This window comes from Chelonia mydas, chromosome 7 (genome assembly GCF_015237465.2).
Source record: "Chelonia mydas isolate rCheMyd1 chromosome 7, rCheMyd1.pri.v2, whole genome shotgun sequence".
NCBI lineage: Eukaryota > Metazoa > Chordata > Testudines > Cheloniidae > Chelonia > Chelonia mydas.
The window spans coordinates 53606656-53625399 of NC_057853.1; the positions used below are offsets into that span (position 1 = coordinate 53606656).

Below are 18744 nucleotides of genomic sequence, written 5' to 3' on the forward strand. Positions count from 1 at the left end.
ATCTAGAGGCAATGCCCAAATCAACCCCTTGCTTTTCTCCCAGGAGGATGGTGGATGCCATACCATGTTGTGTCATGTATCTGAATGGTAGGTTGCATCACACAACACGTCCAGATCATGAGGTAAGGGAAGAACTATTAGGGGAGGCCAAATTCACCCAGGGTGTAGACTCCAGTCAGTGGGGTTTGGACCAGGAATGGATCTGGCCCAGGATTATGATATGCAGGTATCTTTGCATTCAGTTGGATAAAACTATCCACAGCCACCCTCTGGGCAGTTATAAATCTCAGACGTGGGGAATCCCCACCCACCCACCCACCTCCCGGGTTTAGAGCCCAGGAATTAAAAGCTTCCCGACTGGCTTATCTGCTGGGGGAACAAGCATCTCACTAGCCCAGTCAGAGGGCAGGCTGCTCCATTGGGTTGCAAAGCTGGACAGTTCTGGTCATGGCAATGAACAGGAACAAGGCCAGGAACGACTTTAGTTGGGGATTGGTCCTGCTTTGAGCAGGGGGTTGGACCTAGATGACCTCCTGAGGTCCCTTCCAACCCTGATATTTTATGATTCTTGGCTGACAGCAAGAGTTTTGCGACATCAGCAGTGCTGTGCTCACCTTGGCCTGTGTGGGAAGGCTGGAGCCTGCCCTTGAGGATATGCAGCATGGCTGGGGCAGGGGAAGGAGCATCTCAGCATCATTCCTCCACCCTGGCCCAGTCTTTCCCAGGTCTGCCCCAGGATCCAGCAGCCTGGGCACCTCATGAGCTTTCACCCAGCACCGCAGCACTATCTGGTGAGTGGCTGATGAGAATGGGGCCTCGCCCTGCCAAGCCCGTCTGCAGCATCTGCAAGTGCTATGGGGTGAAACACACAAGGGTTTTAACCCTCCCCCCCCCATTAGCCTCTGCTGTCAGTGCTGCCAAGGAGTGAGACAGGCACCTTCTGTACCCAGGCACGGCGAGGGGGGTCCGCTGCACAGGAGGGAAGGCCCTGTCTGCAGGGGATGAATTACGTACGGCCCAGCAGCCAGCACCCTGCTCTACCACCGTGTGTCTGGGGGAGTTATGGGAACGGCCGCCAGCAGCAACGGCTGCACCAGTGCTTCCCACGGCAGTGTGTGCAACAGGCAGCCATTGTCCCCAGGGCAACTCTGATTTGCTTTGGGAGGGGCTGGGGAGCTGATCATGAGCCCCTTAACATGCTTTCCTGCTTCTGGCACAGTGGGGCAATTCAGTCCCATCTCCAGCCTGGATCTGCCCAGTAGATGTGGCTCCACCCCTGGCTGCAGGGGGGCTGTTCTGAGAAGGGGTCTCACAGACACTGGGCTGGGATCCTGCAACTTTCTCAGGCTTTAACCCTCTCAGTGTCCCCTGTTTTGGTGTCGGTTTCTATCAGGTACTTTTTAATTGGCTGCAGGAAACCCATCTGACAGAAACAAGGCTCCCCTGGGTCTCTGACATAGCATCATCCCCGCTTTCTAGCTGGTCATGCACAGGATCAATTTGCTTGGATGTGGCCACATCAGCAGTCTGTTCATCTGCCCTGAATCAGTAGCTCTGGGAGGGCAGGAGAACCAGAGGCAAGAAAGGGGGATTTCAAGGGAAAGAGTCCCTGACTTTGGTTCAACTCTTCAGCCAGCTGGTACAGACCCCCCTCCACTCCCTCTGTCCAGCCGGCGGCACAAACTGCCCCGGACGGGCTTTTGACCAGCTCCCTGCCAAGGAGAGAATGCAGGATGGAAGAGTTAGAGGGAAAGGGAGAGATCCTGCCAGAGAGAAACAAACGAAGAACAAAAAGAAGGGAGAGAGAGAAGAGAGGGAGGGAGCTGCCGAGCACTAGAAAGACAAGTTATAGGTTTTAAATACATTTAAAATACACTGTGCAGGAAGGGGTTAAAATCATCACCACCACCACCACCTGAAGCAACCTGGTAGCATTATTCAATGGTTAGTAAATAGAACATAAAACCCTGTGACCAGCTCACTCGGGGGGGAAATAAAATGCGGGGGAAAAATGGGCCCTCAGCCATTGTGGCTCCCATCGCCAGTCCGAGTTTTCCGAGCCAGGATGGTCTCCTTGGAGACCTTCTTGCGATCGCTGGCCAGCCCCAGGAGGCACATGAGATCGATGAAGGCCGTGGTGAAGTTGTAGTGCCAGCCGAACTCGCTGGTGGAGTAATCGTAGGGGAAGGTGTGGTGGTAATTGTGGAAGCCTTCGCCTGGAACGGAAGAGCAGGGACAAGACACTGTAAATGCACCGGAACCTGGGTTTGAAACTGTCACGCTCTAGAACCCCCGTCCCCAGGCTCGGGCACCATGTCCCCAGAATGGGCCATCTGTGCCAAATGCAGACTGTGCTCCCCTTGGGGCAGGGACAGCCCCCGATCCTCCTCCACTTGCAGCCCATTGACTTCGCTGGGAGCTGCTCAGGCTCTGCGTGCCGAGGCCGTGTCTACATGGAGGGTTTCTAGAAAGTCTCCCAGTGTTGGTCTATCCCTGGCCCAGCTCCATCAGTGGAAGTGCCAGCGTGGGGTGAGCCCGAGCACTGCTACCACTGGGCCACCGACCCTGCTCTGAGCAGGGTGCAACAAGGTGGTGGTGGAAACTCTGGCCACGTGCGCACACCTTAATTGACAGATTGGTGACGATGCACCGGTGAGAGGCCAAGGCGGGGAGAATGTCAGAAAATACCAGCCCTGTCAATGGGACCCGTCTACAAATGGCCAGTCACAAGGGGACAACACTAGGAACCAGGCACACAGCACCCTGAGAGGGCAGAGAAAGGCAGGGGGGAGTAGAGGCTGAGCAACCCCTGGTGGCTGGCTGTCCTGCTGCTCTCCCCTCTTCCAACATTTGGTGTGCAAGTTACACCAGCTCAGACTCCCTCTGCCCCACTTGCCCATGTGTAACATCACCCACCAGGCCTGTCTCCTCTGCACTGAGTCCAACACCAGAGGAGGACCAGGATGGTGCTAAGGTTAGTACAGGGCATGTGCAGAGGCCATGGCAGGCTGGAGGGGAGAACACATGACTGGTGGTGAACCTCAGCATGGGTCCGGCCAGGGCTCAGTTGGCCATTTGAGGCTCCCAAATTGGGTGAGAAAACTCAGGGTATTTCTGGCACTTCTGCTTGTGCCTGGGCCTCCCCTGGGCCTCCCGTGTCCAGCTATTTCAGAAGCATCATTTCCCAGAGGTAGAGAGAGAGAGCAGGGGGCAACTGTCATCATAACAAACAGGCAGCGAGAGCTTCAGGAAGGGCAAATAAATCTCATTGCCGAGATAAGAAGGTGCTACATGCAAGACACTGGAGAAGATAACCCCACTGCCCTATGTACCTATTGACTAGAGCATGAGACACTTCAGTAAACGTGCAGGTCTGCAGGTGCATGGGTGAGATCACCCAGCTGGAGTCTACATGCTTCTGGCTTTCCCGTACGCGAATGCAGAAACATTTGGATGTTAACCCCAGTGGCCTGCCTAAATTCATAGGGTCAGATCCTGATGTAAATCAGGATAGCTGTATGGACTTCAAAGCAATGCAGATTTACACCAGCTGAGGATCTGGTCCATTTTATATTATGTACCTAAAATCTCCCCCATCCCACAGTTTTATAAATGGATGTTATTCCTCTTCCCTTCTCTCCCAGACTCTCGTGCCCTGTTGCTATGCACTACTGAACAGCTGCTGTGTTCCTCCCCAGACACAGCTGCGTTTCAGTGGCGGGTGCAGTGATCTCTGCCTGTCTCACTCACAGTCACTTTGTGGAGCGGTTTGGAATTAAAAGGCGCCACCAACGTACCTAAAGCTCCAAACGTGACCAAGCGGTTCTCCCGGGGGTTGATGTTTCGATCGTAGGGCCGGTTGCCAAACATATGTGCAGCGCTGTTCACGAGCCAGGTGGCGTTGAGCACCAGCACGTAGCGCAGGATGGCGGAGAGGAAGAAGCTGTTGCGGAGAGATTCCCCCCAGAAGCACCAGGGCACTAGGGTGGGGAACAGGAAGCACATGACCACCACAGAAAGCTTGTAAAACCTGCCAGGAAAGAGATAAATGGGGAGAGAGAGTTAATGGGCAGGCGCATCCCACGGAGGGGCATTGAGGGGTGAGGGCAGTTCAGGTCATCTACCAGGGCTGAGTCTCCGGGGCGGGAGAGAGGTGCTAGTTTTAACTATCCAAAGAAAATAGCGCAGAACCAGCCCACCTCTGCTGGTTTTCCCCCTGGAGAAAAAGGAAAACAAGGGCAGTGACAAAGTGGGCACAGAAGAATAAAGGGGATAGGCTGGGCACACAATAAGAGCCACACACCCGCTGGCAGGGGGTAAGAAGGACTCAGCAGATGATCTGGGAACGGAGTACAGGTGCCATGAAGCAGAGCTGCCAGGCTTCCTGGGGCTCCATTTATCATTATTGCTGCCAGGTCACATTTGTACTGGGGGAAGCGCGACAGCTGCCATCTTGGCGGAGGCACCTGGGATTTAACCAGGGACCTCCAGCTCTCAGGGCATACGCTGCTGCAGCTGGAGCTTTGGCTCCCTCCCTGGGGGCTGCAGCAGACTCCTCTCCTCTGTCCGTCAGGGGACCTGTCACTCACACTGGGGGAGGTCTGGTGCTTGGCTGCCCCGGGGAACTAGGCTGTGTGTGTGCAGGAGGGGAGGGGACAGAAGGAGGGAAACCCAATCCCAGCAAGTGAGAGATTGCACATGGGGGGGGGGGGGTGTGTGTGAGAGAGACAGACAGAGAGAGAGAGACTCTTTACCCCTGCTAAGGCCGCAGCAGTGGGACACGTTTTACACAAGAGGTTGGCACTGGGCCCCCTGTGCCAGTGGTTCTCAGCGAGGCAGCAGCCCTGCCTTTTCTGACCTCACTTCCTCCTCTCCCATAGAAACAGAAGGAAAAAGGAAAATGTGTAATATATCCCACTGCTGTGCTGGATGGAACTTGTTTGTGAACCTGGGAAGAAATCCATGAGGAACAACGGCCCCAATGCTCCAAACACACCTGAACCATCCCATTGACTTCATTTGGGGCTGGTCACCTGCAGAAAGGATCCAGGGTGACTCACATGAGGGTTAGTTTTGCTCTGGAGCAGGGGTAGTCAATTATTTTTTGTCAAGGTCCAAATGTCTTGGTCAAGGTCTAGTCAAGGTCCAGATTCCAGAGAAAATACAAAAATAATGATAAGTAAATAAAAGATTTTGAGGCCCATTCAAACATGTCTGGCAGTCCGGATTTGGCCCGGGTCCACCTACTGACTACCCCTGCGAGAGATTCCTGTATCCGGATGCCATGCCTCAGAGCCCCTTTGGTTCCCCAGTGATACACTGGTCACAACACCTGCCCCTCACCTTGCGCCACAATCATCCTATTTTCTTCCCCAGCTTGGCCACACCTGGCTCACCTCCTTTGGAACATCACCACCTTGTCGGCTTTCAGGTCAGACAGGTCCAGCTTCCGGCCCTTCTCGATGACGTCGGGGTGTTTGCGCACCAGCAGCCAGCCAACGTGGGAAAAGAAGAAGCCCCGTGTGGCGTTATGAGGGTCCGCGTCGGTCTCAGAGAACTTGTGGTGGACACGGTGATCTCGGGCCCACTCGTAGATGTCATTCTGGAATGAACATGGCTGGATGACTCACTGGGTCAGCAAGGATTAGAGCTAGACCACATTTTTCAATTTAAATTTGGTTTTGTTTTAACAGTATTTGGCATTTTTCACCAGAACATTTTGATTTTCCTCAGAACCTTCCACCTTTATTGAATTTTTTTTTTTTAAACTGATCATTTTCAGAATTTGGTTTGCCCCTCCTCAGCTGCACTGCTAACAGACTGGAGAGACAAGGTGGGTGAAGTAATATCCAATACGCAATCTTTATTGGACCAACTTTTGCTGGTGAAAGAGACAAGCTTTCACTCTACCCAGAGCTCTTCTTCAGACCTTCTACTTTGTGTAGCTCAAAAGCTTCTCTCTCTCACCAGCAGGAGTTGGTACAGTAAAAGATATTACCTCACCAACCTTGTCTCTCCAATATCCTGGGACTAACACAGCTATACCACCACTGCAAATCACTCCGATTGGTCAACTTAACATCAGGGTGGGATTTGTTTTTTAAAATCAAACAGCATTTTTTCCTTTCGAAATGGAAAAATTTCAATTTTGAAAATGTTCAAAAACAGAAAAAAACCCTCTATTTATAAACCTCTCTCAGGAGATTATGTTTAAGCCAAAAGATGGGTCCATTTCTAAACCAGCTTTGAAAATGGTGAAATGTTCATGATTTCATTCAAAATGTTTATTTTGACCAACACCACTAGTGAAAATGGTTCCCATGTACATTGCCTCTCTCATACAGAGATCCCAATGCACTTTTGAAAAGCTGGTTTAATTTCAACCCATCCTGTAGCAGGGAAACAGAGGCATTATCCAGGCACACTTATGGCACCTGTCACTGCAGAGTCTGAGTACCAACTTAATCTCAATAATATGGGGGATTTCTCCTGACCACCTCTCTGCGGCAGGCAAGTAATGTTATCATTCCTGTTTTACAGATGGGAAGAGTGAGGCCCATAGAGACTTGCCAAGGTCACATAGGGAATCTGTGGCAGAGACAAAAATTGAACCCAAGTCTCCTGCATCCCCGTCTAGCACCTTAACCACAAGACCATCGTTCTTGCAGTGAGAGGAAGTGATTTACCTGCAGGACACACAACAGGTTAGTGGTAGAGAAGGATATGGGTGCCAGGCCTCAGTTCCAACCACTGGGGTACCCTGACTCCTTTGCAGCCCACCACTGGGAGGTGCCAAGTATCCTCAGCGCCTCCTGCAGTCAGCATACACAGGGGCCGTATGCAGAGTTGCATGGGTGCACTCCCAATAACCCTTCCCTATCCCAGCAGCAGCGAGTCTCCCCCTCCGATGGAAGATGTAGACTCAAACACAGCTTAGGAGATGCAGCTCTCAGAGGGAAATGTTTCTATAGGAGACATTGTAGAATAAGGGAATGTGACTTTCCCCTGCTTCTCTGTTGCATGTGTGGCTGCAGCTGGGGCCTCGCTGCTTCCCTCAAAGGCTGAGGAACCTGGGAAGAGGCAAAAGGGGTTCCTACCTGAAAAGCCATGGAGTTGGCAATGGCCAGAAAGATCCTGAGGGGCAAACTGGCTTTGTAGGACCGATGGCTCCAGATGCGATGCGCTCCCGCTGTTATCCCCAGAGCACTCAGCAGGAAACACAGGAACCCTGGATGCAAGAAGAGGGGGTGTCACAACTGCACCTCAGACAGAAGTCAGAGTTCACCCCCTCGGACACTAGGCCTTGTGCCCTTACCTTTTCTGGGATGGAATCCTGTGATTCCCCCACCCTCAGACCAGACTCTGGCCTACGGTACTCTGTGGATTAACCATGCCTACCCAGCAGGTCCGACCGGGCAGACCTGCGGTTCTTTCCTTCGGGAGCTGTGTCCAGTGGTGAACACAGTGACCAGACAGCCTTCTTAAACCAAAGTGTTGTTTAGCCTTTGTGTGGTTTAATCTTAGCAGCAGGAACAAAGCACAACATGAGAGAAAAAGGACTTTAGAGCAACAAGAAGTCGAAGCATGTCTTCATGGCTTCTGATCCATAAGCATATTCTAAGGTCATGGGGACACAGATCATAAAGCCGTTCCAACCTACGTCTCTCATACAGCTCTTCTAAGGCAGCAAGGTCCCAGCCTTTGCCCACTTGCAGAGGTTCCCCTGGCTAGCTGCCACCTCCATATAAATTATCCCCTTTTTCCTTCCACAATATTTTCCCATAAGTAGGGCCCTAACAAATTCACGGCCCATTCTGGTCAATTTCATAGTCCTAGGATTTTAAAAATAGTACATTTCATGATTTCAGAAATGTAAATCTGAAATTTCACGGTGTTGTAATTGTAGGGGTCCTGACCCAAAAAGGAGCTGTGGGGGTGTTTGTCACAAGGTTATTGTGTGTGGGGGGGGTTGGTACTGCCACCCTTACTTCTGCGCTGCTGCTGGCGGTGGCGCTGCCTGCAGAGTGGCAACTGCTGGCCGGGAGCCCAGTTCTGAAGGCAGAGCTGCCGCCAGCAGCAGTGCAGAAGTAAGGGTAGAAAGGTGTGATATTTCCACCCTCACTTCTACGCTGCTGCTGGCAGGGCACTGCCTTCAGAACTTGGCACCTGGCCAGCAGCTGCTGCTCTTCAGCCACCCAGCACTGAAGGCAGCGCAGAAGTAAGAGTGGCAATACCATGACCCCCCTAAATTAACCTTGCAAATCTCACCCCCCTGCCAACCCTCTCTTGAGTCAGGACTCCCAGTTTGAGAAACGCTAGTGTCCCGCCATGAAATCTGTATAGTATAGGGTAAAAGCACACAAAAGACCAGATTTCACAGTCTATGATGCGTTTTTCCATGGCTGTGAATTTGGTAGGGCCCCACCCATAAGCCTGGGAGCCAGCTGAAGTGTAAGGAGCAAGGCCTCTATAATTTGGTCATGATCCCCAGAGACTGCAGCATCCCTTTTGCTGGAGGCCTCTAAGCCAATCTTCAGGGGGGCCTAGATTCAAATCACAAGAGACAGGCATTGATATCCCCACCCCCTTAAACTGGGGAAACAGTTCAGCAGCTATGCCCCCTGCAGAGCTGGCATTCCTGGTTCTAGCCCCACTTACTGGATCCCTTGGTCCCTGGCTCCTCACTTGTGCAAGGTCCAATTCGTGCTCTCTCTGTGGTTCTTGTTCCGCCTGCTCATGCTGGTGCTGCTTCTCCTGCTCTGCTCTGGCCTGATATCAGTCAGCAAGTTGCTTGGCCTCCAAGGGCAGCTTTTCTCTTTCAAGCTGCAGCTTCTCCTCCTCCAGCTGCACCTCCTCCACCCCCGCCGCTGTTGGTCTGAGAGTTGGGCCATTCTGGGCTGCAAGAGAACAGGAACCCTCGTCTAGGTCCTGGGCTGGTGCTGGTGCCCCATTCTGCCTCCAGTCATCGTCATACAGCAAAGACACCAGCTCTGACCTTCCTAGCTCTTTTGAGTTTAGTGTCCTCTCTGCTCAACTTGATTAACTGATCTGCCCCAAGCCATTCAGAACTCATTCTTCCCTTCCCTAATCTCTTCCCAACCCAAACACAAGCCCCTTTTTCTCTTGCTTTTTCCTTCTACAATACTTGTTTTTACCGCTGTTGTCACTTATTGGAAATTCACCACTGTCACAATCATCCCAGCAGGCTTCCCCCAATAAGTCACATTTACCGGGCTGGCTGCATGCTCTGACCTCTTCCTGGCCTGAGAGCACCACCTCAGACCTTCACCTTTCCTGGGGTGGAATCATACAATTCCCCCACTCTTAGACTGGGCCTGGGGTTACAGCACCCTGTCCATCGGCCATGCAACAGATCCGACTTGGTTCTGCACCAGTAGTTCTTCCCTTCAGGAGCTTGTGACCAGTGGAAAAGAGAGGAAGAATACTAAGAGGCCAAGATGGCTGCATCGGGAGCTCTTCAGTGACCTGAAAAATCAAGATAGAATCCTACAAAAAGGAGAAACACTGACAAATTGCTCAGGAGGGGCACAAAAGGACAGCACCAGCATGTCGTATCAAAAGTCACCGCTACAGCTAGCAAGGGACATAAAAGGTAGCAAGAAGAGGTTCTACAAATACATGAGTAACAAGAGAGAAGGCGGCAAGTGTATGTCCACTGTTAGTGCGGAAGGACAGTTCAAATGGACAGCACCAAGAAGGCCAAGGTGTTTAATACCTGTTCTGCCTCAGTGTTCAGTAAAAAGGTTAATTGGGACCAGATGCTTACCACAATTAATGTTAATAACGAAGAAAAAGGAACACAAGCCAGACTAGGGAAAGAACGGGTTAAAGAATATTTGGATAAACTAGATGTAGTCATGTTGGCAGGGCACTTAACATGTTGAACTAGGGCACTTAAGAACTAGTTGAACCAATCTCAGAGCCATTAAGAACTCTCGGAGGATGGGTGAGGTCCCAGAGGAACGGAGACGGGCACCCAGAGTACCTATCTATAAAATGGAGAGCAAAGAGAACCCAGGGAATTATACACCAGTCAGCCTAACTTGGATATCTGGAAAGATAATGGAATAAATTATTCAACATGCAAGCACCTACAAGATAACAGGGTGATAAGTAATAACCAACGTGGATTTTTCAAGAACAGATCATGCCAAACCAACCTAATTTCCTTCTTTGACAGGGTGGGTGGCCTAATGGATGGGGGAAAGCAATAGATGTGATATCTTTATTTTAGTAAGGCTTCAGACACAGTCCCAGCTAGGGAAACGTGGTCTAGATGAACATACTACATGGTGGGTCCATAACTGGTTAAAAAAACAAAAAAGACAAAAAAAAACCAAAACAACCCCCACACATACTCCAAGAGCAGTTGTTATCAATGATTTACTGTCAAACTAGAATTCACATCTAATGGGGTCCCACAGGGGTCAGTCTTGGGTCTGGTACCATTCAATATTTTCATTAATGACTTGGATAATGGAGTGGAGAGTCTGCTTATAAAATCTGCAGATGACCCAAAGCTGGGAGGAGTTGCAGCACTTTGGAGGACAGAATTAGAATTCAAAATGGCCTTGATAAATTGGTCTGAAATCAACAAGATGAAATTCAATAAAGACAAGTGCAAAGTACTACACCTAGGATGGAAAAAATCAACTACAACATGGAGAATAACTGGCGTGGTGGTCATACTGCTGAAACTGGGGCTTCTTGTGCATGACAAACTGAATAAGCCAACAACGCGATGCTGTTGCGAAAAAGGTAAATGTCTTTCTGGGGCGTATTAACAGGAGTGTGGTATGTAGGACACAGGAGGGAATTGTCTCACTCTACTTGGCTCTGGCGAGGCCTCAGCTGGAGTATTGTGGCCAGTTTTTGGCACCACACTTTAGAAAAGATGTGGACAAATTGCAGAGAGTCCAGAGAAGAGCAACAAAAATAATAAGTTTTAGAAAAAATGACCTATAAGGAAAGGTTAAAAAAACAACTGGGAACGTTCAGTCTTAAAAAAAAAAAAAAAAAAAAAAAGAGAGACTTGAGAGGACCCGAAAACAGTCTTCCAATATGTTAAGGACTTGTATAAAAGAGGAGGGTGATCAATGTTCTCCCTGTCCACTGAAGACAGGACAAGAAGTAATGGGCTGAATCTGCAGCAAGGGAGATTTAGATTAGAGGTTAGGAAAAACTGTAAGGATAGTTAAATACTGCAATAAAATCATCAGTGGAGATTGTGGAATCCCAGTCATTGCAGGTTTTTAAGAGCAGGCTTGACAAACACTTGTCAGGGCTGGTCTAGGGTTACTTGCTTCTGCCTCAGCAGAGGGATTGGGGACAGGACTGGACTAGATGACATCTGGGGATTCCTTCCAGCCCTACATTTTATGATTCTATAATCAAATCCACAGTGATGGTTACAATTACACACGAATGGAATTAATAATTAAACACAAACTTATTCCCTAATCTGTCACAGCCTCTGCTTACCCCATACCAAGGTGACAGGCTTTGCTGCAGGTATCAGCCACAACCCGTACAAGGCCCCTAAATGAAGCAGGCTCATGAGGATGATGTTCCTCCAGACGTATCTCCTGGCAGGCTTGGGGCCCTCCTTCTCACAGTAGCTCTCATCAAAGAGATCGTCCGTCATGCCCCGGCCTCCTCCCAAGTCCTCTTGGTTGGACAGGGCCTTCTCCATGCCTGCTCCCCCATTCCTCGTCACCCTGGCGGTGGCAGTGAAGGAGGGGAGATCCTTGGAGAGCTGGAGTTGGGAGGGGACATTAAAAACAAACAACATTGTGATGGTTACAATCTGGTCCCCACCACAAGGATCAGAAGGGGCTGGCTCTAGGCTGCTGATCCACCATCCCACCCATCGCCTAAGGGGGAGGGGCATTAGGAGCAGGCTCCCCCAGCCAGGGCTGGCAGTCTCTCTCAGACACTGCCTCTCCATCACAGCCCCCCGGCCCTCCCTGCATCATATTGTGAGCAGGGTGTGGGGGGAAGAGAAGGTCACTAAAGAAAGCTGCCTCTGAGTGGTAGCAGGACTCAGTCTGGGGTTCTCTGGACAGGCCCAGCAGCACCCAGCCAATCGCATGTTGTTCTCCTGTGGCGCAAACCCACCCCACACCCCGGGTCAGTGAGAGGCACAGAAACCATTTCACCCCTAAGCACTGCTCAGGATCTCTGGCACCCTGCACAGGGGTGGATCTCAGCCCTGGAGCTTTGGGGGGCATGGAGAGTGGGAGTGAAGGTGTTTAAAGACACCCCCCTCACCATCAGTAGAGATCCCCTTGAGGCTGGTGTTTGAGCAGCCGCAGGGTCATTTGCGGGGTGCAGGGAATCATTGCTCTCATTTGGCTTTGTCAATGGGTGTTTTATATCCATCACTCAAGGGTCCCTAAGAGCTTGGGCTGGGCTCGTTTCTTTCAGCCACTGATAAGTTCCCTCTGTTGCTGGTTTGCACGATGTAATGAGATTTGCACTTTGTTCCTGGGGCTGCTCCTAATACCAATCTGTTGCCTTTCTACAGCCCCTTCCAATGGAGGATCTCAGGGCAGTTCAGACATTACTGGGTTAAGCCTCACAACACATTTGTGGTGCCTTTTCACCTCTCTCGGCCTTACTTTCCTTGTCAGTTGAGTGGGGAGGCTGATACTGGCTGACATTAGTAAACCAACTTGGTTTAGAGAGAAAGTAAAGGCAACTATGTATACACACACACACACACTAACTCCTCGCTTAATGTTGTAGTTATGTCCCTGAAAAATGCTACTTTAAGCAAAAAGATGTTAAGAAAATCCAATTTCCCCATAAGAATTAATATAAATGGGGGAGGGGGGTTAGGTTATAAACAAGCAATTTAATACTGTACACAGCAATGATGATTGTGAAGCTTGGTTGAGGTGGTGAAGTCAGAGGGTAGGATATTTCCCAAGGGATGCCTTACTGCTAAATGATGAACTAGCACTCAGTTGAGCCCTCAAGGGTTAACACATTGTTGTTAGTGTAGCCTCGTACTCTGCAAGGCAGTACGAATGGAGGGAAGACACACAGCATGGCAGAGAGAGACAGAGACGCACACCGTGTGTGCGCGCGCGCGAGAGATGCGCATTGCCCCTTTAAGTAAGCTGACCGCACTCTAAGTACACTGCCTCTAAGTAAAAAGAAAAGGAGTACTTGTGGCACCTTAGAGTAGATCAGCAAGTTGAGACAGCAGCTGCTGCCAGCAAGCTCCCTCCATCCTGAACCCTGTCCTGTCCCTCCACGCTCTGTGGAGGTGGGGTACAGGAGCCGGGGAGGAGGACAGTCTGACATTAGTATCCCCCGCACAGCAAGCGGGAGGCTCCCAGGAGCAGCTCCAAGGCAGAGGGCAGGAGCAGCATATATCAGTGGGGAGAGGGACAGCTGAACTGCCTGGCAATTGCTGGGTGGCTGCTGCACAGGGAAACTTAGGGGACCTGACGGGGGCGGGGGGCTGCCGGTCCACCCTGGTTTCAAGCCCCCACCAGCTAGCTCCAATGAACTGCTCTTCCTGCAAGCAGTGGACAAAGCAGGCCGCTGCCAAACAATGTTATAAGGGAGCACTGCACAACTTTAAATGAGCAAGTTCTCTAATTGATCAGCAACGGAACAAACAACGTTAACCAGGACAACGTTAAGAGAGGAGTTAGTGTGTGAGTGTGTAGAGTGGAAGTTGGTACTAAAGAGTATAAATCAGAAATTAGGAATTGTAGAAAATTCATAAAGGAAGCAAAAGGACACAAGGAGACATCTATGGCTAACAGAGTGAGGACAATAAAAAGGAGATTTTAAAATACAGTAGGAACAAAAAGAATCCTGAGAATAATATTGATCCATTACTAGATGGAAGTGGTAGAATTATCTATAATAATGCCAAAAAGGCAGAAGTCTTCAATAAATATTTCTCTTCTGTATTTGAGGAAAAAACAGATGATATAGTCTCATCATATGGTGATAACATTCTTTCTATTCCTCTAGTATCCCTGAAAGATGTTAAAAATGTGTAACTTTAGTACCCTCCATTTAAATCAGCAAGTCCAGATGACTTTCATCCAAGAATTTTATGAACAGCTGGCTGAAGAACTCGCTGAACCATCATTATTGATTTTTAATAAGTCTTGGAACACTGGTGAAGTTCCAGAAGACTGGAAGAAAGCTAATATGCCAATTTTTAAAAAGGGTAAACGGTATGACCCAGGTGATTAGAGGTCTGTCAGCCTTACTTCAATACTGGGTAAGATAATGGAGCAGCTGGCATGGAATTTGATTAATAAAGAATTAAAGGAGGGTAATGTTATTAATGCAAAACACCACAGGTTTATGGAAAACAGAGCCAGTCAAACTAACTTGATATCTTTTTTTGATGAGACTACAAGTTTGATTTATAAAGTTAACAGCGTTGATGTAATATACTTAGACTTCTGTAAGGCATTTGATTTGGTACGGCACACCATTTTGATTAAAAAACAATATAAAATTAACATAGCCAGTTTTTAATCCATTTAATATGTGCCATCTGATGATTCCCCATTTACAGCTACATTTTGAGATCTGTTTTCAGTGGGGTCCTGCCTGTTTTCAGTGGGGTCCTGCACGGATCGGTTCTTGACCCTATGCTATTTAACATTTTTATCAATCACCTAGAAGAAAACAAAATCATAACTGAAAGTCTGCAGATGACACAAAAATTGGGGGAGTGGCAAATAACGAAGAGAAAAGGTCACTGACTCAGAGCAATCTGGGTCACTTGGTAAACTGGGCGTAAGCAAATAATATGCATTTTAATATGGCTAAATGTAAATGTATACATCTGGGAACAAAGAATAGAGGCCATAATTACAGGATGGGAGACCCTAGCCTGGGAAGCAGCGACTCTGAAAAAGATTTGGGGGCATGGTGGAGAGTCAGCTGAACATGAGCTCCCAGTGGGACGCTATGGCCAAGAGAGCCAATGTAATCCTGGGATGTGTAAACAGGGGAATCTTGAGTGGGAGCAGAGAGGTTATTTTACCTTTGTATTTGGCCTTGGTGGGACCACTGCTGGAATACCGTGTCCAGCTCTGGTGCCAACAATTCAAAAAGGATGTTGATAAATTAGAGAGGTTCAGAGAAGAGCCACAAAAATGAGTAAAGGATTAGAAAACATTCCTCAAGAAGCCCAATCTATTTAGCTTACCTATATGGGGAATAAATATTTGATAATGGGCTCTTCAGTCTAGCAAAGAAAGGAAGAACATGATCCAGTGACTGGAAATTGAAACTAGACAAATTCAGATTAGAAATAAGGTGTAACTATTTAACAGTGAGGATAATCAACCATTAGAACAATTTACCTAGGTTTGCGGTGGATTCTCCATCACTGACAATTTTTAAATCAAGACCGGCTGTTTTTCTAAAAGCTTTGCTCTAGGAATTGTTTTGGGGAAGTTCTCTGGCCTGTGTTAAACAGGTGGTCAGACTAGAGGATTACAATCACAAACTCATAGAATCATAGGACTGGAAGGGACCTCGAGAGGTCATCTAGTCCAGTCCCCTGCACTCATGACAGAATTAAGTATTATCTAGACCATCCCTGATAGGTGTTTGTCTAACCTGCTCTTAAAAATCGCCAACAACGGAGATTCCACAACCTCCCTAGGCAATTCATTCCAGTGCCTAACCACTCTGACAGTTAGGAAGTTTTTCCTAATGTCCAACCCAAACCTTCTGGACCTAGAATCTTTGAATTAGTGCTTTGAGATCGCTGGGTGAGGAGTGCGGAGGATAAGGATAGTGTTGAGTGCTCCCAGTTAGAACTTTGGAGTTCACACTTCATGGCTGCTGGTCAGTATCATTATCCTCCACATTCAGAGAAGGGAAATCGAGGCACAGACACAAAGCGACTTGCCTGAGGTCACACAGCGAGTCAGTGGCACAATTAATAATAGACCTTCGGAGTCCTGGCTCCCAGTTCCCCTGATGCAACCGTGACACAACATTCATCATACACGTGTGATCTGGCACTTTTGCTAGTACAGAGGGGTAGAGCATGTGAAGAATGAAAGGATCACGCATGAGTGACCTCACTAGGCAGGATCCTTTCATTAAATCTGGAGTAACCGATCCTCCTCTCAGCCAGGTGTGACCACTGCCAACTTGAGTTGTGGGTGCTCAACGCTCCTGAGAATCAGCCCCAATGGGCCTCTGCTGCCCTCCACCAAGCGCAAGCATTTCTACCCGTACAAACTAGGTGTAAGGCCACTACCCAATCACAATGGCAGGTTCCAGCCCAATCTCTTTGGAGATACCAAGGACACCTGAGTGCTGCAGCTGAGAAGGCTATTTTGTATCTTTGGTGGCAGGGCAATAGAAGCTGGCCCGCTGGGGCCACTGTGATGCAATTTCTTGGGGGAGGAATTAAAATCAGACCATGCAACTTATATGACCACCAACTCCTCCTTTCCTGGGGCAGGATCCAGAGGCTCAGGAATACCTTCCCGCAATGACTAGCAGCTGAGAACCTCACTCGGACATACCCTACAAACCCTTCTGACTCCCACGGTCATTTGGAATTAAACACGTTCCCTGGTACAAGGAAGAGCCCAGCCAAAAAATATCCTGTCGCTTTAAGTGGATCCAAACAGCTGTGGGGTTGGAGATCTGTCTTCTTTGCATTCAAGAAAGGGGCTCTGACTCTTCCCTCCATTCTCTCTAGTTGCACAGGCAACCTTCGTCCTGGTATTTCCTAACTTTTGCATGCTTGACTTCCACAACGACTACATTAAAAGAACAGCATTAAGGTTGCAATTTCATAGGTTTTTAAAAAAGCAAACTGGAAAAAAATAAATCAGAATTTCCATCACGTGGCATCCTATTGACACTCACATCAGCAACACTGGAATCTTTAGATCCACCACACAGCCCTTTGTCACCTGAGCTAATGAGCAGATAGCAGTAGTAGGTTGTCATGCTCTACGAGGACTAGCACTAGAGGAGAGAATGGGACACACCCATTCCCAGTGGCTTCCAGAGATATTTGCTGACTGCAGAAGAATCGTGAGACTCAGGGACACTAGGTTCCATTCCAGGCTCTGGAGAGGTGTGTGCTCTAGTGAGCACAGACCCCACTGCCTCTTTCCTCCATACTTAACCCCTTCAGTCCCATACCCTCAGGGGTGAAAGTAAGTTAGAGGACTTACCGGTACAACCGGAGTCCTGAGCAGGGGCCTTGCCTCAACCAGAAGAAGCATGGCTTCAAATCCCCAGGCCCTTTAAATCAAGATTTAAAGGGCCAGAGCTCCAGCTGCAGTAGTGGCGGCTGGGAGCCCGGGGCCATTTAAATCACCCCCGAGCTACCAGCTGCAGAGATGGCTGGGAGCCCCGGGGGCGATTTAAAGGGCCCAGGGCTCCAGCTGCCGCAGCGGAGCCCCGGGTCCTTTAAATCACTGAGGAGCCCTGAGGGCCACCAGCTGCCACCGCTACCCCGGGGCTCTGGACTCTGACAGAGCTTTAAAGGGCCTGGGGCTCCGCTGTGGTAGCAGCTGCCCGAGCTTCGAGCCCTTTAAATCCCCACCTGAGCCTTGCTGCCCAAGCCCTGGGGTAGCGGTGGCCGGGCTCCACCGGGGATTTAAAGAGCCCCAGGGCTCCAGCCGCTGCTACTGCCCCGACCCTTTAAAATGCCCGCCAGAGCCTCCCTACCCCAGGGCTTTGGCAGCGGGGCTCCGGCGGGGATTTAAAGGGCCAGGGCAGTAGCGGTGGCTGGAGCTCCAGGGCTCTTTAAATCCCCGCCAGAGCCCCCCCACCCCTACCCCAGGGCTCGGGCAGCAGGGCTCAGGTGGGGATTTAAAGGGCCCAGGGCGAGTAGCGGCTGGAGCTCCAGGGCCCTTTAAACGCCAACCTGAGCCCTGCTGCCTGAGCCCCGGGGTAGTGGCGGGGCTCTGGCGGGGATTTAAAGGGCCCTGGAGCAGTAGCGGCAGCTGGAGCTCCAGGGCTCTTTAAATCCCCGCCTGAGCCCCGGGGTAGTGGCGTCGGGGCTCAGGCTGGGATTTAAAGGGCCCCAGGGGGGGAGGGGGTAGCTGGAGCTCCGGGGCCCTTTAAATCCCTGCCGCAGCCCCGCCGCCACTACCCCAGGGCTTTAAATTGCCCTCGCGGAAAGCTGGTCCTGGTACAGCGCACCAGCTCTTACCGGTACACCGTACTGGGGCATACCGGCTTACTTTCACCTCTGCATACCCTCCAATTTATCCCTGTCCCAGTTTTGTGCCCCGCCCCTCAACACTCGCCAGTCCTAATCTCCACTCCACAGGCTTCTCATCCCAGTCTACTTGTCCATGCAGTCCTAGACTCCCTGTCCCCATCTCTTTAGCCAGCCAGTTCCAATTCCCCATTCCCAGATCGTTGTCTGATCTGTTTCTCCCGCCCCCACCGAGGGCTCCAGTCACCTCATGCCCACGCTCCTGTCCCCTCGGTCTCACAGTCTCCTTCCCTGGGCTCCATGTCTAATCTCAGTGAACCCCTTCCCCTCCCCACATCAGCTCCTTGGTCAGGCCCAGTTCTCCTTGCGCACCCTGGCTCCTTATCAGGCTCCTCCCCCATTCTCCTCACCCCAGTGGCTCCCAGTTCCAGCCTCCTTGCCCAGCCAGCCGCAGTCTCCCCCGGTTCCTCATCGGATCTCATTCTCCCACCTCCCCCTCCCGGCCCGGCCCCCCAGTCTCAGTCCTTTTGCTG

General features: G+C 50.2%; 1 protein-coding gene across 2 annotated transcripts in view; it reads right to left on the reverse strand.

Moving 5' to 3' along the window:
• LOC102936002 (acyl-CoA desaturase) overlaps positions 1–18744 on the reverse strand; it is a 40423-nt gene that overhangs the window by 20520 nt on the left and 1159 nt on the right. For both annotated transcript variants that reach the window (XM_027829767.3, XM_043551909.1), the window contains exons 2-6: positions 11503–11776; positions 7098–7228; positions 5397–5602; positions 3798–4030; positions 976–2216 (exon numbers count right to left, since the gene is read on the reverse strand). In XM_027829767.3, the coding sequence (XP_027685568.2) occupies positions 2020–2216; positions 3798–4030; positions 5397–5602; positions 7098–7228; positions 11503–11776 (1041 nt within the window). In that variant the 3' untranslated portion in view covers positions 976–2019. The remainder of the gene's footprint in view (positions 1–975; positions 2217–3797; positions 4031–5396; positions 5603–7097; positions 7229–11502; positions 11777–18744) is intronic.